This window comes from Anomaloglossus baeobatrachus, chromosome 1 (genome assembly GCF_048569485.1).
Source record: "Anomaloglossus baeobatrachus isolate aAnoBae1 chromosome 1, aAnoBae1.hap1, whole genome shotgun sequence".
Lineage (NCBI taxonomy): Eukaryota > Metazoa > Chordata > Amphibia > Anura > Aromobatidae > Anomaloglossus > Anomaloglossus baeobatrachus.
Genome location: NC_134353.1, coordinates 265,875,980 through 265,891,112, shown reverse-complemented (window position 1 = coordinate 265,891,112; position 15,133 = coordinate 265,875,980). Strand labels below are relative to the sequence as shown.

Below are 15,133 nucleotides of genomic sequence, written 5' to 3'. Positions count from 1 at the left end.
TTAATGGAATGATAGATGGAGCTAAATACAGGATAATCCTGGGGGAAACCTGAGTATGCAAAAGACTTGAGTCTGCGGCGTAGGTTCCCCTTCCAGCAGGACAACAACCTTAAATATACTGTCAGAACTACAATGGAATGGTTTAGAGCAGGGGTGGGCAATTAATTTTTTCATGGGGCCGCATGAGAAATTGGGATTGGTTTAGAGGGCCGGACTAATATAATTATCTCAGTTCTACCCAATATATTACATCACTACACCCCCTCCATATACTACACCTGTAATAAACTACACCACTACACCCCTATATACTACACCTGTATTATACTACACTCCCTCCATATACCTGTAATATACTACACCCCCATATACACCTGTATTATACTACACCACTATATAATACACCTCCGATATACTACATCATTACACCCCTATATACACCCCTATATACTACACCTGTAATATACTACATCACTACACCCCATATACTACACCTGTAATATAGTACACCCCCATATAGTACACCTGTAATATACTACATCACTACACCCCTATATACACCTGTGATATACTACATCACTACACCCCATATACTACACCTGTAATATACTACACCTCCATATAGCACACCTGTAATATACTACACCTCCATATAGCACACCTGTAATATACTACATCACTACACCCCATATACTACACCTGTAATATAGTACACCCCCATATAGCACACCTGTAATATACTACAACTCCATATAGTACACCTGTAATATACTACATCACTACACCCCTATATACACCTGTAATATACTACATCACTACACCCCATATACTACACCTGTAATATACTACACCTCCATATAGCACACCTGTAATATACTACATCACTACACCCCCTATATAGCACACCTGTAATATACTACACCTCCATATAGTACACCTGTAATATACTACATCACTACACCCCCTATATAGCACACCTGTATTATACTACACCCCCATATGTCACACACCCTGCTCCCAATACAGCCTGCACCCCCATATCACACACACTACACCCCCATATGTCACACACCCTGCCCACATATTTCACCCTGCCTGTACCCCAACTTACCCCTCTCAAACACTCTGCACCCCTTCACATCCTTCTGTCAGTCTGCAGCTCTCATATGCCACTCACCCTGCAACTCCATCTTCCCACATATGCCACTCACCCTGCAACTCCATCTTCCCTCATATGCACTCACCCTGCAGCTCCATCTTCCCTCATATGCACTCACCCTGCAGCTCCATCTTCCCTCATATGCACTCACCCTGCAGCTCCATCTTCCCTCATATGCACTCACCCTGCAGCTCCATGATCCCACATATGCCACTCACCCTGCAGCTCCATGTTCCCACATATGCACTCACCCTGCAACTCCATCTTCCCTCATATGCACTCACCCTGCAGCTCCATGTTCCCACATATGCCACTCACCCTGCAGCTCCATGTTCCCACATATGCCACTCACCCTGCAGCTCCATGTTCCCACATATGCCACTCACCCTGCAGCTCCATCTTCCCACATATGCCACTCACCCTGCAGCTCCATCTTCCCACATATGCACTCACCCTGCAGCTCCATGTTCCCACATATGCACTCACCCTGCAGCTCCATGTTCCCACATATGCCACTCACCCTGCAGCTCCATGTTCCCACATATGCCACTCACCCTGCAGCTCCATGTTCCCACATATGCCACTCACCCTGCAGCTCCATCTTCCCACATATGCCACTCACCCTGCAGCTCCATCTTCCCACATATGCACTCACCCTGCAGCTCCATCTTCCCACATATGCACTCACCCTGCAGCTCCATCTTCCCACATATGCACTCACCCTGCAGCTCCATGTTCCCACATATGCCACTCACCCTGCAGCTCCATGTTCCCACATATGCCACTCACCCTGCAGCTCCATGTTCCCACATATGCACTCACCCTGCAGCTCCATGTTCCCACATATGCACTCACCCTGCAACTCCATCTTCCCACATATGCCACTCACCCTGCTGCTCCATGTTCCCACATATGCCACTCACCCTGCAGCTCCATGTTCCCACATATGCACTCACCCTGCAGCCCCCCTCCCCCTCATGTCCCCTCTTTTCTCATTACCAGTCATCATGTGTCCACATCTCCTTCAGGATTCAGCATGTCTTGCTTTCTGCCGGCATCCTGTGTCTCCTCCCACACAGTCACATGGGCGTGACATCATCGCAGGTCCTACAGTGCAGGATGGATTACTCCGTCTGCTGTGCTGCTTCTTCTCCTGCCCGGCGGGAACTTTTGAAATGACACACGCAGCGCAGTACTGACAACGTCAGAGCGCGCGCGTGTGTCACTGACAATTAGTGCCGGCAGGGAACAGAGGAAAGACTCCTACGTTCCGCTGCCTGCACTGACTGTGCGGAGTGCGGACTGCGGACCTGCACAGGATCTCTCCTTGCTCGGCACGCTGCGGCCCGGCTCCACTGCACCGGCTGAAGACAGGCGGGCCTGTCACAGAGAGCAGGCGGGCCGGATGTGGCCCGCGGGCCGCCCCTTGCCCAGGTCTGGTTTAGAGCAAAGTACATTAATGTGTTTGTATGGCCCAGTCAGAGACTAGACCTAAATGTTATTGAGAATCTTTAACAAGACTTGAAAATTGCTGTTCACAGACGTCTCCATCCAATTTCAAAGAGCTAGAGCTAATTTGCAAATAAAAATAGACAAAAATTTCTAACTCCAGATGGGTAGGCCTGGTAGAGACATATCCAAAAGACTTTCAGCAGTAATTGCAGAGAAATGTGGTCCTATAAAGTATTGATTGGCTCAGGGGGGTTGAATACAAATGCACCTCCCAATTTTCAGATTTATATTTTTAGAATGATTAACATATCATGCATCATTTCCTTTACACTTTATAACGTCAAATATCACATTATTTCAATGTGTTATAATAGGCTACCTTCACACTTCTGTCCAGATATTCCTTTTGTTTATTCTATCTTAAGACAAATGGACGAATATCCAAAATAGATCTGATGCGTAACTGAAGGAAATGGAAGAGTGCATCATACCGGACTTTTCCTTTACATACTAAAAAGTGCGCACAATGGAACCTAATATAGACGTGCCCCTTAATAATTAATAACTGATAACTGCCCTCTGCTTACGCCAGCGATCCGCTTTGTCGGTTTAGACCCCACAGTAAGATCATCACAGTACAGTACCTGTTATGATGATTACTTCCACATCTTTATATCACAAATCCATATCTATGTTGCCTTTTCTTATACAAATGAGCTTGATGTCGGGAGGCTTGGTCTGCACTTACAGCTCTGCGGCTTCTTTTACCTCCTGACTCCGTCCATGCGCATGCGCCGCCCCTGCAACCATGGCGTTTGCGCAACATGTGGAGAGCAAGTCACGAAGAAAAGTGACTGGTCAATCATTACCAGTAAAGCTGTAAGTGCAGACCAAGCCTCTACATTTGTTCGTTGGCATACAAATTCGCCAATAGATTAACCCCTTTATGTCTTTTGACGTACATGTATGTCAAAAGTTGTGTCTCTTCCTTTGATGTGGGCTCACACGCTTAGCCCGCAGTATTACCTGATGACTGATTAACCACAGGTTCATTTACGTAATGTAAAAAAAAAAGCATATGGGGTATGAGCTTTCCATTAATCCCATCCAGATTGCCGGAACTGTTAGGCCGCCTGCCCAGGTTGAGTATTTGGTAAGTTTTTTACCTCAGTATTTGTAGCCAAAACCAGGAGTGGGTTATCCTCCTGTACCTGTCTGTGCCTTGTATTGTTTATGATTATTGTACTTGTCACTATTATGTATACCTCTTTCACATGTAAAGAGCCATGGAATAAATGGTGCTATAATAATAATAATAATAATAATAAAAAATACAGCAGTGCCGTGTTTCTATTCTACTTTTCCTCTGATTGTCCCACTTCTGGTTTTGGCTACAAATAGAGTGGTAAAAAAGTCACCAAATACTCAGCGTGTGCACGTGGCCTGATTGAATGTCCACACGTTGAATATTTGCAGGATATTGTTCCGCACCAAAAACTAGGGTGTTGGCAGGAAAAAAGTGGTGTAAAATATGCAGTGTAAAATACTCACCAAAAACTCATCATGTGAACTTAGCCTAAGTCTTCACTACACAATAGGGAGATACAAAGTGTTATAGTCTTTAACGGGAATTTGTCACCAGGTTTTTGGTGCCCCATCTGAGAGCAGCATAATGGAGGGGCAGAGACACTGATTCCAGTTATGCTTCACTTACTGGGCTGCTTGATATCATTTTGGTGCAAGTTTTATCCTACTATGGATCTAGCATTTCTTTGAATGTAGATCTCTGTATAACCCCGCCTACACCACTGATTGGCAACTTTCTGTCCATGTACACCTAAAGCTGCCAATCAGTGCTGGGGGCGGGTTATACAAAGCTCAACAGCATGCTTGACTACCTTGCAGTAGTCTAGTCCTCTTATGATAATCTCCTCTAATAAAACAGTGATTTTATTATAATTATACTAAATTCCCCAGGAAGTGATACATGACTGGAATAAAGGTCTCTGCCCCTATGTTGTGCTGTTCTCAGATTTGGTATCAAATTCCTGTGACATATTCCCTTTAAGCTAATAAAAGAAAATCAAATTCGCCATTGGATATGAGTGGGAAAAAAAGACATAGTATGTTGGTAAGACAGTAAAAGAAAATGTACCATACTTGTAAAGATACTCAACATTAACTTAGATTTAAAGTACATGTTATAAGAGTAATAATGAATCCACCTTTGGGTAATTTGGTTAGTGACATTACTGCTCTACTGAATTAGAACACATCTTGCAGCAGTTCCTCCAAATTAGAGGAGGAGCCTTGTGTCCTCAGGAGTACTCACCAAAGGCTCGCACTGCTCCCCTATATATACCCCATGATTATACACTGCGACTCCACATGTCCAGAATGGCTGCTGTATGTAAGCACAAGCCCAATCCACAACATGACCAGCGACTCATTTATTGACCCATCACACGGGCTGTGTACGTGGATAACTGATGGTTAACGCCATCTTTCGGGCCCATTGCAGTTTGCATATTGTTAGCAGCACACTACCTGAGTACAGTAGATGTGCTGCCGACAACGATTATATTAAGGCCGCAGAAATGATGATATCGACTAAATTTCGCTCATTCATCGGTTGATTGCTGCCATGTATACATGTGACAATGATCCAAGAATTCTTACAAACGCTTGTACATGGTAGGGAATTTTAGGGCAATCCTTTGAAGTGGTATTTAATAGCTAGAACGTTTACTTAGCAACAACAAATAGATGTGTATTTTTAATTTATTTCTAATTGTTTTATTTTTAATGCAGGAAAAGGGGGATGATTCGAAGTTTTAGGTTTGTTGTATTTTTTTTTTTCAAAATTTTTTTTTTTTTTAAACTTTTTTACTGTATTTAATACTTTAATCATCTGATCGCACTGCTATTTATAGCTAAAATCACAATCTCCAATGAACGCCAGCTAAACGCTGGCTTTCACAGAAGAATCGTAATGACAGGCACGTTAGACCCCCACTTGTCATGGTAACCCATCGGTGCCCTGCGATACCGTCAGAAATTGACAGCGGCATTGAACAGGTTAACAGCTGCAGGTGAAGCTCCGCTCCACCCAAGGCCCATGTTTGCTTATTACATCAACCATCGTGCTGGGAAAGATGCGGGCTCATCAGGCGAGCCTGCATTAAAAGGCAGGGACACGACCTTTTACATATGTGTACATCAAAGGTTGTGAGGGGTTAAGGCATATTGACATGATAGGCTATAAATATCAGATAGATGAAGGTCTAAAAATCCAACCTATTGAAAAGGATATTGAACCCCAATGTATGGTTATAAAGTGGGGGCCAGCTACAATGGCTTTGATGCAGAGGCAGCCACGTTTGCAAATGACATCGCCAATATAAAAAGTGCCATTGATAGCCTGTTTGGGCAAGGTTTGAGAAAAGGAACCTCTTATCATGAATTTCTATCCATATATAGTGCCTTGAAAAAATATTCATACCCTGTTAACTGTTCCAAGTTTTAGCAGGTATTTGTGAAGTGTAAAGGAAATGATACATGTTTTTCTAAATATTTTTAATCTGAAAATAGTGGCATGCATTTGTATTCAGTCCCCCTGAGTCAATACTTTCAACTGCAATTACTGCTGCTTTAAAGGTATGTCTCTACCAGCTTTGCACATCTAGAGGTTAAAAATGTGATTATACTTCTTTGCAATATCGCTCTAGCTCATTGAGCCTGGGTGGAGAGCATCTGTGAACAGTAATTGTCAAGTCTTACCACAGATTCTCAATGGATTTTAGGTCTGGCCTGTGACTGGGCATTTAAATAAGAATATGCTTTATTCTAAACCATTCCCTTGTAGCTCTGTCATTATGTTTACTGTCGGTGAAATACTGGAAGGTGAAACTATGTCCCAGTCTCAAGTCTTTTTCAGCCTCTAACAGGTTCTCCTCTAGGACTGCCCTGTATTTAGCTCCATCCATCTTTCCATCAACTCTGGTCAGCTTCCCTGTCCCTGCTGAAGAAAACCATCCCCATAGGATAATGTTGCCACCACCATGTTTGACGGTGGGGATGGTGTTTTCAGGGTATTGTGCAGTGTTAGTTTTACACCACACATAGCAGTTTGCATGTGGCACAAAAAGTTCTTCTTTGGTCTCATCTTCTTCCACACTCTACCTGTGTGCTGTACATGGCTTTTTGAAAACTGCTAACTAGTGTGGAGCGAGTATGCTTGTCACTACTCGGTACTCGCACGAGTATCACTGTACTCGGGCTACTCGGCGGGTACCGAGTAATTTCGCGATACTCGTGCTGTACTCGTGGTCTTCATGTTGGCGCTCTTTTGAGAGCCAGCCCTCATGCAGGGATTGGCTGGCAGACCGCAATGCCACAGCCCTGTTACTTGTGGAATTGCAGTGATTGGCCGGCCCTCACAGAATGACCGTGCCTTTAGCCCGACACTTCCCCGCTCGGCTACGGCCCCTCCCGCACTCCACTCCGCGTGTATATATATATGCACGCTTACACACACACGCACGTTTTTTTTTTTAATTTACAGTTTTATGGTTTCTACATGCTGCCGGTGGTCATTTCACAAAAATACTCGGGTCTCCCATAGGATAACATTGGGCTCGGTGCTCGGGCCGAGTACACGAGTATCTTGGGATGCTCGGCCCGAGCCTCAAGCACCCGAGCTTTTTAGTACTCGCTCATCACTACTGCTAACATGACTTCTTATGGCTTGCTTTCAAAACAGGCTTTCTTCTTGCCACTTTTCACTAAAGGCCAGATTTGTGGAGTATATGACTATATCAGTATTTAGTCAGTATTTTACTTAAATATTTGGAATATTTTCCTCTGATTGCTCCACTTCTGATTTTGGCTTATAAATACTGAGGTAAAATACCAACCAAATATTGAACATGTGAACGTGGCCTAATAGTTGTCCTGAGGACAGATTGTCCCAAATGAGTTGTGGATCTCTACAGCTCCTCCAGTGTGACAATATGCCTCTTCGCTGTGTTATCTACTAAGTGCTCTCCTTGATTGGGAGTCTGTTTAGTTAGAAAGCCATGTTTTGATATATTTGCAGTTGTGCCATAATCCTTCCATTTTTGGATAATGGTTTACACCGTGCTTTTTGAGATGTTCAAAGCTTGGGCTATTTTTTTTTTTTTATAACCTAACCCTGGTTTACTCTTCTCCACAACTTTATCCATGTCCTGTCTTGAATGTTCCTTGACTTTCATTATGTTATTTGATACCTAATTTTCTCAAACAAACCTCTGAGCCATTCACAGAACAGCTGAAGTTGGACTGGGAATAAATTATACACAGCTGGACTCAATTTACTATTTATGTGACTTCTGAAGGCAATTGATTACTAAGGATTTTATTGATGGGTATCAGACTACAGGGGCTGAATACAAATGCAAGCCACAATTTTCAGTAAAATAATTAGTAAACCATGCATCATTTAATTTACACCTTAAAAACCCAATAAAATACATTTAAGCTTGTGGGTCTAATGTGAAAAAAGTGGAAAAGTTCAGGAGGAATGAATACTTATTCAAGGCACTGTACTTCATATTGATTTACCAGTTTATGTATTAAATCACACCATAAAGTCCTGCAATGCTACGAAGACAGAATGTTTCAATGGATTACTGAAAGCACACAAGACAGCAACATGTAACTAACACACGAGTACACTACCGACTCCTTCAGTGAGTAACATAGAGATGCGTGAGCTGAGATTTTCTATTTCTGTGAAGACTTAAGACTGTTTCTTACATAATTAATCTGCAGGTTCGTTCTGGACTATACTAAGTATCCATTTGTTTTTGCTGTGACGTTTCAATGACACCATTTATCATGATCTGTTTAAAGGGAATCTGTCACAAGGTTCTTGCTACCCGATCTGAGAGCAGTATGATGTAGGGGCAAAGACACTTATTGCAGTAATGTATCACTTACTGGGCTGCTTGATGCAGTTTTGGTAAAATCACTGTTTTATCTGCGGCAGGTGCACTAGTTCTCTGAATGCTGAGCTCTGTATAACTGTGACCACACTACTGATTGACAGCTTTATATGTACACTGTGCATAGGCAGAAATCGGCCAATGAATGGTGGGAGTGTGGTTATGCAGAGCTCATCTACTGGTTCTCTGAATGCTGAGCTCTGTATAACTGTGACCACACTACTGATTGACAGCTTTATATGTACACTGTGCATAGGCAGAAATCGGCCAATGAATGGTGGGAGTGTGGTTATGCAGAGCTCATCTACTGGTTCTCTGAATGCTGAGCTCTGTATAACCCCGACCACATAACTCAACTGATTGACAGCTTTATATGTACACTGTGCATACGCAGAAATCAGCCAATCAATGATGGGAGTGTGGCTATACAAAGCTCATCTACTATTTCTCTGAATGCTGAGCTCAGTATAACTCCGACCACACAACTCAACTGATCGACAGCTTTATATGTACACTGTGCATACGCAGAAATCAGCCAATCAATGGTGGGAGTGTGGCTATACAAAGCTCATCTACTATTTCTCTGAATGCTGAGCGGTGTATAACCCTGACCACACAACTCAACTGATTGACAGCTTTATATGTACACTATGCATATGCAGAAATCAGCCAATCAATGGTGGGAGTGTGGTTATACAAAGCTCATCTACTATTTCTCTGAATGCTGAGCGGTGTATAACCCTGACCACACAAATCAACTGATTGACAGCTTTATATGTACACTGTGCATACGCAGAAATCGCCCAATCAATGGTGAGAGTGTGGTTATACAGAGCTCATGAATACACAGGACTACATGGCAGCAGGTTTACTAATCCTCTAGGAATAATCACCTTCTGCTAAAACAGTGATTTTACCAAAACTATAGCAAGTAGCCTAGTAAGTGACACATTGCTGGAATCAGAATCTCTGTGTCTACATCGCATTGCTTTCATATTAGGTGGCAAAAACATGATGATGGATTTCCTTTACGTTAGTACATCTGGACAAACACACAGATCAAATGAGCACCATAGCGGTACGTGCCCACGATCAGCACACGCTGCGTTCTGGACGCAACATGTCTTCTCCTGCGGAGACGTGAATGTTGTCCGGAGGAGAACACAGCTGCTTGTGCCCACAATCAGGGTGATGGGCGCTGCAGACTTTCGCTGTGTTCTCCACGCTGAGACTTCTCATGTCTCCGCAAGCATAAATTGACATGCTGCGCCTCCAACAGCTGAGCCGCAGGTCGTTTTATGCTGCCGAAAAACAAAGCATAATGGGCATGGGATTTCTATAAGTTCCGTCCATTGTGCATTGCAGCGTTTTGGATGCAGTAAAAACACGCTGTGCCCATAACGTTGCTATTCCTGGTCTCCATAACGTTGCTATTCCTGATCGTGGGCACGCACCCTAAGCGTTTTCTCTACACACTAGAATAGAGGTAATGACATGCACATCAACAAGTTAGCCAGTTTTATTGCATACACAAACTGAGTGAAATGAATTATCAAACAGGTTGCATAATGTACAGTAAATCCGGTTATTTTATTTTAAGACATACTCACAATGTTAGTGACATCTGGAGAGGCTCCATTCTGCAGCAGAAGGAGGACTATGTTCAAGTGGCCCATGAAAGCAGCCACATGTATTGGAGTGAGACCAGACTGTGAAACAAACCAACAGGCATTTTACTCCCCTGCACAAGACTAATGGGGCGTCCACAGTTACAAGTCAGCAGATGTTGGAGAGGATAGAGAGGCGGCAGTGAAGATCTGATGGAAGAGGAAACACAGAGACAGGACGGGGAAAGCAGGAAATGGCTAGATGTAGTCGAAAGCTAAGAAAACCTGTTCTACCTCCGTAATAGCCTGGATTGAAGCCCCATATTTCACTAGCAGTTCCATAACTTTGATACGGTTTTTCTTGCAGGCAATGTGCAATGGAGTAAAACCATTCTGTTCAGAGAAACAACTTGTTAGCGAGACTCATGCACGGATCGAAGCCTGCAAATCATGCAACCCATGCAAACCACCCAAGAGCTGTCATATATACAGAAGTATCGGAATGAGCACACGTTGACCACACAATGGGGCACATTAATCATATGAAATACACCAAAAATAGGCATAATGTTCGTAAGAAAATAAAAAATGTGATTATGAAAGATGTGCACCATTTTTCATCTTTTTTTCATAAAAGATTTACACAAATTATCCAAGATATAATATTAAGATTATAAATTGTATTATTTATTAAGGAAAATCTGTCACTGGTTTTACAAAATGCTTCATTTAGTCTCCAATTGAGCAGTTTTCCTTCAGCGATGTTCAGACACAGCTTTTTTGACCATTTTTTGGGTAATATTGCACAGAAGTGAATAGCAGCTCACATAGCAGGCCCATCAGCTGTCAATTAGTAGACGGCACTGCGGAAATATTTATTCCACTAAGTCAGCACTCAATTCATTTTAATGTGGAAAATTTTGGCGCTATAGAAATTTAATTATCATTTTCTTAGTTATGAGCAGTGAATTTGATCACATTACGCAGATTAAATTTACAAGAGCATTTTGGTGACAGATATTCTTTAATAAATTGGTTCAAGGATGCAGATATGAAGAATTAAAAAAAACTTAAAAAGCAAATTTCTCTAACTTTAGGATATTTTACTCATCTGGCACAGTAGATGTAATTTATGTTTTATTGGATGTAGCATTAGATAATGTAAAGATCTTACCAGGGCTCGGGCATTAGGGTTTGCCCTCTTGTCAAGAAGAAGTTTGGTTACTCTGTAATGTCCGCAATGAGCTGCAACATGTAAAGCTGTCAGGTAATCCAGTGTGACATCGTCTACGGGTGCCTTGTGTTGTAGCAGGTGCTTGACACATTCCACGTGGTCTCCTTGGGCAGCCATATGAAGTGGAGACAGTCCATTCTACAAAAAAAAACCAAGAAACAAAAATAAAATGAGTCTTTAATTGTGTTAGGAGTGATGCTAAGGCCGGAGTCACACTTGCGAGTGCCTCGTGCGTGACTCGCGAGAATCTTGCTTTGCATCACACGGCGCAGTCTGATGCTCTCCGGACAGGAGCGTCTCAGCTGCATAGAATTACATGCACATGACCCACTCCTGTCAAGAGAGTGTACGGGCAGGCCAGGTGATGTGATGCGAGACTCTCACGAGTCACGCACGAGTCACTCACAAGTGTGACTCCAGCCTAGGAAAGACTTTTACACTTACCCAGTTACAACAATTTTATAATTCTTTATGACTAGGTCAACTGTCATTTTAGGTTCATTAGGTTTATGTAAAGTTGCTTTATTTACCATCAAATATCTCTACGCTGTTCCTTATCAGAAAAATACACCAACTAGTAATAAACCCAAAATCTAATGCCGGCGTCACACGGTACGATATATCGGGCGATATGTCGGCGGGGGCACGTCGTAAGTGACGCACATCCGGCATCTTTTGATATATCGTAGCATGTGACAGCTACGAGCGATGGTGAACGAGCAAAAATACTCACCTTATCGTTGCTTGTTGACACGTCGCTCATTTTCAAAAAGTCGTTTCTTCTTCTGTGTGCCAGTTGTTTATCGTTCCCGGGGCAGCACACATCGCTCCGTGTGACACCCCGGGAACGATGAACACAACTTACCTGCGTCCCGCCGGCAATGCGGAAGGAAAGAGGTGGGCGGGATGTTACGCTCATCTCCGCCCCTCCGCTTCTATTGGCCGGCCACTGTGTGATGTCGCTGTGACGCCAAACAGCCCAACCCCTTCAGGAAGTGGATGTTCGCCGCCCACAGCGAGGTCGTCAAGGAGGTAAGTGCATGTGACAGGGGGTTAACGACTTTGTGCGACACAGGCAACTAATTGCCCGTGACACACAAACGACAGGGGCGGGTGCGATCGCTCGTTCGCTCGCACAATAGATCGTACCGTGTGACGCCGGCATAAGGAAAGCTTCTCATATCTACTATAGGACTACACTAGACTCATTTGTTTTAGAAGAAAAACTAGATATATGATTAATAGAAAAACATAAGTAAATCATCACTTGCCTTGGTCCTTGCAAGCAGTGGTGCTCCTCTCTCTAGAAGCAGCTCCACTGCAGTGTCGTGTCCGCTACGTGCTGCACAGTGCAGTGGTGTAAGCCCATCCTGTGACAAATTAATAAACCAGAAACCTTTAGGCAGTTAATAATAAATTACTTAACAGTTTATAAACACAGCTACAATATAGATAATTTGCAAATAAATTAACCAACAACTATCTCTACACAAACTGACATATTAGCTAGGAGGTCTTGTTTTGCCTTGCGTAGACTGGCAGTTTTTAGGCCAAGCAATGATCCCTAGAAAAATGTATGCATTAGGTACATTAGCTACTTGTTTAAGCTTTCTTCCTTCTAAAAAAGAGCTAACTTGCATACATAGTAACTACAAATTCTATAGGAATTCAATAGCTCCTAATTCTAATATATTTTATACATCGGATGCGGGCATTAAAATAAATCATTTTAATTATTTACCCATTTTTGAGGGGCTAGCTAAGAGATTTTCCCTGACCTGGACTTTGAATATTCATTTCAACACATTTAATAGTAATGCTCCCTTTACAGGAGTCGATCCAAGCCAACAAATGACCACCAATCATCTAAAACCAAACTGTTATTGCTCATCTTCTCAGAGTCTGAAACACTATATAGTGCTAGAAAATATAATTTTGAATAGCAATGTAGTTAACCAATAATATAATCTGTTCATTTTGCCACACAAACTTGTCACAATGCTAACTAGAACCAGACAAGGTCCATAATGTCTTATCATTTCTTTAACAATGTCAGTTAGTATCTTAATTGACTCTATAGCTACTATTCTGTGGAAGTACCAGGTGTGGGCAATATGAAAATCACACCTGAAATCAAATAAAAAAGGGAGAAGTTTGTATCTTGTTTCTGTGTTCCTAAGCATGTAGAACAGAAAGATGAGAAGAGAACTGTCTCAGGAATTGAGAACCAAAATTCTTGAAAAATTTCAACAATTTCAAGGTTACAAGTCCATCTCCAGAGATCTTAATGTTCCTTTGTCTATGGTGCGCAACATAATCAAGACGTTTACAACCCATAGCACTGTAGCTAATCTCCATGGACATGGACGAAAACTGTTAAAAGGTTGCAACACGGGATATTCCAAAGAGCGGATAAGCAGCTCTAATCAAATGCAAAAGAAATTCAAGCTGTTCTGCAGCCTCAGGGTGTATCAGCTTTAGTGCAAAGTATACGTCGACATTTGAATGAAATGAAACACTATGACAGGAGACCCAGGAGGACCCCACTGCTGACAGAGAGACATAAAAAAGCTAGACTGCACCTTGCCAAAATGTAGGTAAGCAAAAATCCTTATGGAAAAGCATCTTGTGGACCGATGAGACCAAGATAGAGTATTTGTTAAAGCACATCATTCTACTGTTTACTGAAAATATAAGGAGGCCTACAAAGAAAAGAACACAGTGCCGAGCAGTATCACATTAAGCCCTTGTAGCTACATTAGAACTCCTGCTCCTCTGATGACTATATTACAAAACGTATCTGAAGCTTTTTAGGAGCCTCTTCTTAAGGATGGTTCATTAAGAGGGTAATTTGTGACCACCCACCCCTTCATTCTTCTGGATAAGAGGGACAAGTCCACTTCATGGAACATATCTGCAACCCCTGAACATCCGCTGACATTGTTCCTTCTCTATACTACCTACAATGGCATTGCAAATACCAGATTTGTTTACAGCCCCACTAGGTGATGGTGTCTGTTGTGAATACATTTGAATTAGATTCCAGTTTGAGACTCCCTCTTGTGGTCAGTGCTGGTAATGCAGTTGACTTGCTGAGTGGGAACTGAACAGCTGAGTAGGATTTGCAATCAGGCCATTTGGTTTGGGTCTATATAACTATGTTGCTTCCTTTGGTTTCTTGCCAGTGCTCAATTGTATTTCCTGTGTTCTAAGGACTTCCTGAAACCAGTCCTGTTCTCTGTGTCACCAGAACTCCTCTCAGATAAGTTGGTCTTGTACCTTTGCTTATGGTTTTTCACTTTCTTGTGATTTTGCTTGTGTGGAGTTCCTGGTGGAATTGGATTATTCCCTGCTGGGAGTATCTGTGTACCTTGCTCCATGTTCTGTTATGTATTGTGTTTTCTCATGCATGGTACAATACTCAGTCCCCTCTCTATATCAATGTTTTTCTTGGATCCCAGTAACACCAGAGTACTGATATAGCGGGGGAGAGCCTCTTTAGGCTCAGCATTTTTCCATGTCAGGCGTGCTGGTATTTATTAGGGTTTTTACGGCTGCAGTCAGTGCTCTTTCCTATTCTTTCCTATGCAGATAATTTTGGGCCTCATCTTTGCTGAATCTGTTCTCTAGCTACGTATTTTGTTTTCCTACATCACCGTAACCTTTACATGTGGGGGGCCATCTATATCTTTGG

The 15,133-nt window shown here is 42.6% G+C and overlaps 1 protein-coding gene across 50 annotated transcripts in view; it reads right to left on the bottom strand.

Moving 5' to 3' along the window:
- Nucleotides 1-15,133, bottom strand: part of ANK2 (ankyrin 2) — an 812,025-nt gene that overhangs the window by 188,858 nt on the left and 608,034 nt on the right. For all 50 annotated transcript variants that reach the window (XM_075349554.1, XM_075349661.1, XM_075349525.1 and 47 more), the window contains 4 exons: nucleotides 12,711-12,809; nucleotides 11,380-11,577; nucleotides 10,500-10,598; nucleotides 10,209-10,307 (listed from right to left, as the gene is read on the bottom strand). In XM_075349554.1, coding sequence (XP_075205669.1) covers nucleotides 10,209-10,307; nucleotides 10,500-10,598; nucleotides 11,380-11,577; nucleotides 12,711-12,809 — 495 coding nt within the window. The remainder of the gene's footprint in view (nucleotides 1-10,208; nucleotides 10,308-10,499; nucleotides 10,599-11,379; nucleotides 11,578-12,710; nucleotides 12,810-15,133) is intronic.